The 8514-nt window shown below is 36.1% G+C and overlaps 1 protein-coding gene across 2 annotated transcripts; it reads left to right on the forward strand.

The window, feature by feature from the left end:
* Nucleotides 1–887: 887 nt before the first annotated feature.
* LOC114530743 lies at nt 888–4997 on the forward strand. Of its 2 annotated transcripts, none has more exons than XM_028552357.1 (5): nt 888–1160; nt 2911–3063; nt 3247–3348; nt 3826–3994; nt 4582–4997. In XM_028552357.1, the coding sequence occupies exons 1-5, from the start codon at nt 1137–1139 to the stop codon at nt 4836–4838; spliced, it is 705 nt and encodes a 234-aa protein (XP_028408158.1). In that variant the 5' UTR covers nt 888–1136; the 3' UTR covers nt 4839–4997. The 2 variants fall into 2 exon arrangements, with proteins under 2 accessions (XP_028408158.1, XP_028408157.1); XM_028552356.1 differs by lacking the exon at nt 888–1160 and adding an exon at nt 2450–2775.
* The last annotated feature ends 3517 nt before the right edge of the window (nt 4998–8514 follow it).

Below are 8514 nucleotides of genomic sequence, written 5' to 3' on the forward strand. Positions count from 1 at the left end.
TCGTTCAACACATAAAGTCAGACAAATATCGTCAATTCGGTTTTTCGTATAAACTTTTAAGTCCAGTTCATTGGTTCCAATTCGCAGACGACGCCGCCGTAAATACAACTCAAGAGGCTGAAAATCAACACCTCCTAAACCGTTTCGCAATTTGTTGTCAATGGTCTGACATGATTGTCCGGCCAAATTTGGCATAGAAAGACCTCACTAAATCTGTCCGATATGGCGATATCTACCAAAGTTAATTATCAATAACAGTCTTACACCAACTATATTGAACTCGGAAAATCTTTTTGCTATTTAGAGAGATATACTTCAACTTCAAAATGTCTAATAGTGAACATAAATTGGAACTCATCTCTATTCTAACAAATCTAATGTAGGATATTGAGTCGACAGTGGAAACTTAACGGCTGCACTTTCAGAAAAGACCCAAATTATTACAGAAAAGTAAATATCCATGAGTTATGCAAATTGGCCAGGGACAAATTGCGTTTAAGAATACTGGCTCAACTAGGAAAGATAGTGTCGCATAAGGGATCAACTGGCAGCCGAAAGCTCGTCATTAATAAATATAATCGACCAGAGAACGTCTCAATTTTTATTATTATTCACATATGTATTCAATTAATTATTAAAACATATATTTAACTATATGGAATGGTGACCAACCACAGTTTGAATAGATATAGTTGGTAGCAGTTTCCTGTTTATGAACTGTCGATGTTAACATGGTTGTCTAATGTAATGTGCCTGTGAACATGTCCGCTTCAGAAGGGTAATGTTGGCAGGATGAAGAATAATACGCCAGTTTATTGTATAATTGACCTTTGACTCTTTAAGCTTTCAGATGTAATTGCTCAACTCTGTCGCTTAACATGAATGAGCTATCGTTGCAATGCATACATGATTATATCTTGTTTGTGATTCTCCTTTGGTATGACCAACATACTATTCTTTTTGGGTGTCGTTTCTAACGTTGAGATCCGCATGCCTCGTGTCTCGTGTAATATCCAGCATTATACGGGGTGATCACTTAAGCGTCTTTTATATACGTACTTCTGTATACGCAGGAAACGTTGAAATGAATGAAATCGTTATGAATTTTACTCAGTATAATAATATGTAATCCTCTGATGGCGAGTACAAGTTCAGTTCAGGTAAGACATACTTCTTAGTTAATGCTGACACTAGGGGAGCTATGGAAGGGAGCAACTGTTCAGTCTGTTCTATTATCTGGATGCAACGTTATTGTCGGCCGGATGCTGGCAGTCGTCATCAAACAGCAAGATCTAACTGATTGATTTGTCAGCTTGTTGTGTATAATAACATTCCCAGCCATGCTTCAGACATCCGAACAAAAAGCGTGATTTTTTTAAGGATTTTCGTATAAGCTCGTGCTATTGTATGTTATTGACAGGTTATATATACTTTTCTAGCAATTAAGTCATCTTTGTGAGGAACTTTAAATCAGGGAACTTGTACTGGATTATATCAGTGGGGTGCATACGGAAACGTAAATGATTACCACGCGAATGAGCTTTCTTAAATACCGCTTGAAAGATTGCTTGATACATGCATGCTAACGATATATAGTGTTCATTTGCATGCAGGATGTATCGAAACCGAACTTTTAACATGCAGCAATTGTGCGTTATACATCCTGACTAGTGACTATATTTTTATATAGCCGGAAAAATTAATATTTAGCTTTCTGGCTATAATAGTTCTTCCATGTCATATATAATTAAATAAATTTCCCAAATCTCGTGTTTCAAAAATTCTCTCTGGAGATTAACCACATTCTTCCAGCGTTGGAAATTGAATGAAAATTGTAAATGGCCCAGACACGTATGTTTTCAAAACGCGATTACAGTTTTTGTTTTTTATATTCAAACTTTTTGCGTTGCTTCGTGTTCTGCGGAATAAAATGCAGCATCGAGTTTTTGTTAGGTTTTGCAAAAAATTTGTTTACTCTACAGTAGTATATTAATTTCTAAGTCAGTGGCGCATGTAGCTATATATACTAAAAAAAATGGTTGTTTTTTTTGGCCATCATTAACCACAGGATTTTTTTATCCATTGCCGGACATCTGAAACATGGCGGGAAAGTCCCCCCACACAGAGACCCAATATCAGGCACACGGGAAGATGACTATAACCAATTAAAGTAAGTCCATGCTGATTGTGCTGACTTGAAGCTATTTCCGATGATAACACATGCATTTGAGAAAATAAATCTTGTTTTTATTTGATAGTACGGAGATTCTAAACATCCATACTATTTATAACTAGCATTCACACCGTATATATGACCATAACAAAGTGATGGATTTTGAAAAAAATTTCCAGTGATAATTCATCCTGCATATAAAGTTACTAATTATTACTTATTACTTATTATAGATACAGCTAGATACAAATGTTATCATCGGAAATACCTGCATGTCAGCACAATCATGATGGTCTAGCTTTGATTCTTTAGTGAATTTATTGTGTCCACAGACACCTTACAGCTCCCTACCGTGCTTCAGATGTCCGGCAATGAATAATGAGATCCTGCTGCGAAGGAATGGGTATTTATACAGGTCAGGCTTGGACCGCGAGGTATAGTCTTCACGTTCTAGTCTGCACGTCCTCCGAATTTTGGATTCCTATAAAGTGTCTGAAAACAGTTTTGTTACAAAAGCGGAAAGAATGAATAAGGCAGCAATTTTTCTGGCTTTCAATTCTCTTTTTGTAATCCTTGAATTGTATTCTGTCGTTTGTTCCGAGGTCTGGGAATACTTAAATTTTGTACTTGATTATTATGTCAAATATAGCATCGAATTCTGCTATTATATCACTGTGGCTAAGTGTATGAAAAAATTATTAAATCTGTTATTTGTTAATCTCACAATGTATTTTTAGACGAATGACGCAAAGTTTGAGATGCCTATAAATGAGAGAGGAACGCGTTTTACTGAGAAGATCAGCGTCAGTGAAAACGAGAATACTGTCTCCTTCGAGGTTCCAAAGCACAACAATGTTAATCGTTCTGAAGTGCTGAACGATTTCAATCTGGTGAACATGCAGTATATATATATAATATATATTATATATATATATATATATATATATATATATATATATATATATAATATATATTTTAAATAAAACTTTTTTTGAATTAACTTTTCTTTGTTAGACAAACTACCTATAATTATTTATCTAATACCAGCGAAATACGTATTTTTCCTGTTACAGGGCTTAACAATTACTCGCGTACCTGATGTGGGGATGTGTCACATTAAACCATTAGAGAAAAGTTTGTCAAACCCTGGAAAAATGAAAGCTGACATGAATTACGTGAGTTTTAATTATACTTGATTCTTAAATTTCATTGTTAATACTTAAATTCAGCGTTACTCGTGCTTTTATTAAAAAAGCTTTTTATCACGTATAACAGGGTCACTCAGGGTGTAACTGTAACCTTTTGAAATAACTCGATGTTCATGATAGCATGAGGCAATGATAATTGACCCAGGAGCCGGGTGCGTAAAAGCGATTGCAAAGAATTTCACGTTTGCATGGGATTGGCTATGCATAAATTCATTGAATTCAATTTCCTGTGGGACTAATCGCGATTACGTAAATGGAATGTCAGGTCTGGACAACATTTGTAAATGGGAATACGTCAACAGTTCCCGTTCATTTAGTTTTACATATTTGCTGAATTTATCGGATAAAAATGTTTAGAACTGTACATACTTCTACCAATGATCCTTCCCTGAATTTTTTAAGCAATCTCAATTTAATCAATACGATCGTTTTTCCTCGTTGTAGGTAAAGAAAGTGAAAGGTTTCGGGGAAAGAAGCTCAAGTGTTTTAGTGAGTTCCACTGAATGGACCATTGATAAACAACTGGTGAAAAAATACCTAAATCCTACGGTGGCTAAATTTTGCGGTGATTTGCCAGTTTACAGTCTGAAAGAAATCACCAAAGATGGGAACGGTATGGAATACTAGAAAACACTTACATACGGAAGTGTACCCCACGCCTTAACAGAATAAATTAAGATGTCGAAACGGGTGTCTTGGTTGTAGACAAAATTTTTGTTTTATTCGGGAACGATAAAACGGTCAACGACCCTCCATTTTAATTTCAAACTTGCGATAAAGATTTTGATAATTTCCTTAAATACATTGCCAGAAATTTGGGACAAGTTGAAATTAATACAGAGACTTTTGAATTTCATCTTTATAATATACAGACAGCAGCATAAATGCTGGGCAACAGTTATACCTAAACTAGAATATTGATAATCATGACAAAATAATAATGAATTGTGCGCGCATGAGCAAAACAACAATAACCATTGAACGTCGAAAGAACAATATACAATTTGACTTCAATTATTTACGTCCATGATATAGGACATGCATGAATTTGTATCGATAAATCTCCCAGCGGAATTAGTAGCTCCCATGGCGCTTTGCGTTAACAGGAAAATCTTCCTACGAAGATAAAATACTTCCCCGCTCCTTTCCAGCATCAGCTAATAATGTGGCTAATCAACGCCACATCTTTATGGCATTTAGATACCGACAGTAAAGAAAAGCGTAAAACAAATTTTCAGCTTTGCCCTGGATCGGTCAACAATCCAAGCCCATGTGATCCCAACTTATGGAAATTGAATTGCAAGTTTGTAATATCAGGAACATGCGTCTGGTGGGTAAAATGTTTCCTGCCAGTCAAAGACCTCGAAAATGACTTGAGAAATTGCAAATTTAATCACCACTGGAATTCAGTTATGTGTTGTGATACTATCTGTCCAACTCCAGCCCCAACCAAGTAATGATAAAAGAATTGATGAACGATGACGACTTAGTATCAACTAAGTACATATTTAGCGATATATACACAATGAATAAACATTACATATAGGAGATAGATTGAAAATCATAGCCATAGTTATTTCATAGCTTAAATTTATGCAAAACGGGGAATAAATCTTTAAGATATAAAACTAATAAAAGCATCATTGTTTTCTTTAAGAGTAAGGCTAACGGAGAATAGACACAGACATGCTGAATATCTATAGGACAAACGGAGAACAATATTGTACAAGGCATGCACCGGGTGGCAACGTAAAAAAAATTCGTAAATATTGTATTATAGTTTGGGTCTTGGGACCAGGGGAGCTTGCTTTACAAATGCTTCAGTGACCAAAGCCAACTATTTCGGTTGTATTAAGGACAGATTACTGGGAGATATTTCTTGTACATTCCAGCTATGAATTTTCATAGTACAGTATATAGGGACGCATTTTGCTGATCATAAGTCACCTGAATGTATCAGTTCGCTGGCTGACAGTCCTCTTCGACCCTATTGAAATCAACAGTGTTGGCTCTTGTCATCAAATATCAAGTCTCATAGTTACGGTCGTGGTAATTCCTACCGACACCGCAGAAATTGGTGTTGGAAGTCAAATATCTCATCAGTTGCTCACATTTGAATCCTAGTATTCAGAAACTGCTGTCAAAGAAAATACTATCAAATAAGTTGAAAACAAGTTCAATTTTTCTTCCAATATCGGTTTTGGAAACTTTTGAAGGCTCTTCGTATGCATCTGCCACGGTAAAATGGCCATTTTGAGACATTTTCAGACATTTTCAGATGATTTGTTTTTGCCGTGTGCAAGCTTCAAATCTTTTGTGCAAGAGATATTTTGTTGAGTATTTATAAATCTTTTAGCTTGCCGAATTTAAAGTCTAAGTATTGAGAATTACGGCTAAGTCTACCAATTTCCGCGGTGTCATTCCTACCTATACGAGAGTTCACTGGTGTTCTCTCAGACTAAAACTCGTCTCAACCTGTAGCAATATATAGCAGAGCTTTTCCAGCACGATCTCTTAGTTTATTGCCGGACGTCTGAAGCGTGGTGTGGACGGAATCCGTCATCCTTCAATGAGACGTCCGAGAGATAACGTTTAATTTCGCACCTAGCAAGCTGGTTGGTCTATTTAAGTTGGACCATGGTGTTCGTGCTGAAACGGAACTACTTTCGCAAGCAACATAATTATTTCACTGGACAACGTTTTTTTCGTACAACCACCTCATATCTCAGATGCTTGTGTTTCTTGGGGTCCAATAAATGTAATGCATCCGTTTCAAATTAAAAATGGTGAATTATATGGTGGATAACAAGAAAATATTCGTGTGTTCAAAGATAGCAGTGTTTTGTTGTCTTATTATAGCTCTTGTGCTGTTTAATAATACGCCAGTTGATATGAACACATTCCGGTATGACAAACATAAGATTTTTTTAATTTTTAGGTAACCTCTCAATTTTTATACAAGCATTTATTCAATAGGATCGTTTTTTCTCGTTATAGATAAAGAAAATGAAAGGTGGGAGGAAAGAAACTCGAGTGTTTTATTTAGTTCCACTGAATGGACCATTGATAAACAACAGGTGAAGAAATGCTTAAATCCTACGGTGGCTAAATTTTGCGGTGATTTGCCAGTTTACAGTTTGAAAGAAATCACCAAAGATCGTAATGGTATGGAAGACTATCATCATGCACTTACATACGGAAATGTACCTCACGCCTTAACAGAATACATTGAGATAAATTAAATTGCAATGCTAAAGGACTACAGACAGCAACATGATGATAGAGACTGAACTTTATTAAATTAAGCATGACTATTATAAGGATAATTATCACACAAGTGAATTCTAGGGGTTCAAAGGGTCTAAATTTCGAGTGGAATTTCGAGTGGCAACAGCATTGCACCGGCATCGCAAAAGCGTACGCTCGATTCCCGCCGGAGGACCCTATAGTTGGCTCATTTTCGATCAAGTGTTCCTGACTTGAATTTGAAGTGTTTATAACTACGAAATATGACCCTTTGAACCTCTACGACCAACGACTCTGCATAATCCCGCCTTAATTTCAAACTTGCTACATAGATTTTGAAACTTCATTATAAATACATTGCCAGAAATGTCTCAATCTGATTTCAACATTTAGACTGGGCAAAAGTTACACCTAAACTAGAATAATGATAATCATGATAAGAGAATAATAAATGATGCACATGCGCAAAACAACTTTCACCATTGAAAGTCCAGCATGATAGAATTTGACGTTCATGATAGAACATGCTTGCCTTTGCCGAACTCATCTAACTCCCCTTTAATTTGACAGTGTTTTTTATAGTAATTTACTCCGCTTAACTCGAACTCTTCGCTAATTCGAACAAATTTTGTTTTCCCTTGGTTAAATATACCTGGTTAACTCGAACTTTGGTTTCGAATCATAGATCAGCAAACTTTAAAATGTGAGAAGATAGCATTTTGACAACTGGAAACTATCGAAATAACAACAAGTTAATGAAAATGTATAATTGATTTTAAAATTTCAAACGATTTTCTGTAGTGCCACGGTCGTTATTGATCTAGCTTTTTTAGTTCCTTTTGTATCCTTTCGATCTTTTTAATTTTAAAACGTCGTCCACTCTCGATTACCATTCATAATGGTGGGTATGATATCTCTTGAAGCATAGTAGGGCAGAGGGCTCAGTAGCATATACCAGCTTTGTGAACAGTATTTACATACAAATAAGACAACCCTGGATCAACTTAAAACCGGAACTCAGGTCGAAATTGCTGGTAAAGGTACAAAAACATTGAACCAAAGAAGGACAAGAAACTCGTCTTGAAAATTCTGCCTCGATAGGGGGCATCAGAAACTTTGATTTAATGCCAATAAATCCAATATCTAAGTGAAATAATTATGCAATGATCACATAATTACCCATTCAAGAACTTGTACCTGAACATTTTGACAGCACCGAGTGCTTTTTGTGGGTAGCCGCTGCGCATGCGCGGCTAACCACTATGTCAGAGTCGAAAGTGTCCGCGTAGCATGGAGGGGTGGATCTTCGGCACTCGTCGGTAATCACTCGGACAGATTGGCGCTGAAGGAAACACTCGAAACATTTCCGACGTTTAGTCAGATTTTATTCAAAGGGCTGCTTTGAGTTTTGGCAAATTTCTGTATAAAAGTCAAGGTAAAATCAACGTTGCATTATTTGTGTCAATATTTGTCATTTCAATCGCTCATTTGTCCACTGCCGAGCAATTTTGATCACAACCGGATTATACGAGCGTACAAATCTTTAATACTGCGTGGCTTGTTTGCAAGTTTCATTGATAATATCTTATCACTGTAGTAATCAGTCCTACAATCAGTCAACATTGAATGCCATCATTCATCATTGATATGAACGTGTATTGCTTCAGTAGTAGTTACCAGGAAGGTATGTCCTAGGACCTAGATTTTCCTCCACATTTGAAAGCAATGAATTTGAATGGCACATTATTTGAATGGCACATAAACATTGTGATAGTATATAATTTGAAGATACCATATGCACAATTCACTGTTCTTTTGACTCTTAATCAATTGCTTCTTGAGATATGGCAAGCAAAAACCTTGCCATTGTGCAGGTATTAAAGTTAG

Source organism: Dendronephthya gigantea, unplaced genomic scaffold (genome assembly GCF_004324835.1).
Source record: "Dendronephthya gigantea isolate DGI-Jeju-01 unplaced genomic scaffold, DenGig_1.0 000065F, whole genome shotgun sequence".
In the NCBI taxonomy this organism is placed as follows: Eukaryota; Metazoa; Cnidaria; class Anthozoa; order Malacalcyonacea; family Nephtheidae; genus Dendronephthya; species Dendronephthya gigantea.

What these genes read in the sequence shown, in the direction of transcription:
- LOC114530743 (XM_028552356.1), top strand. Translation starts at nt 2,698, where the DNA reads ATGAATAAGGCAGCAATTTTTCTGGCTTTCAATTCTCTTTTTGTAATC. An exon ending in TGAAAGCTGACATGAATTAC is followed by an intron (nt 3,349 to 3,825) that starts GTGAGTTTTAAT and finishes TCCTCGTTGTAG; the next exon opens with GTAAAGAAAGTGAAAGGTTT. An exon ending in AATCACCAAAGATGGGAACG is followed by an intron (nt 3,995 to 4,581) that starts GTATGGAATACT and finishes TATGGCATTTAG; the next exon opens with ATACCGACAGTAAAGAAAAG.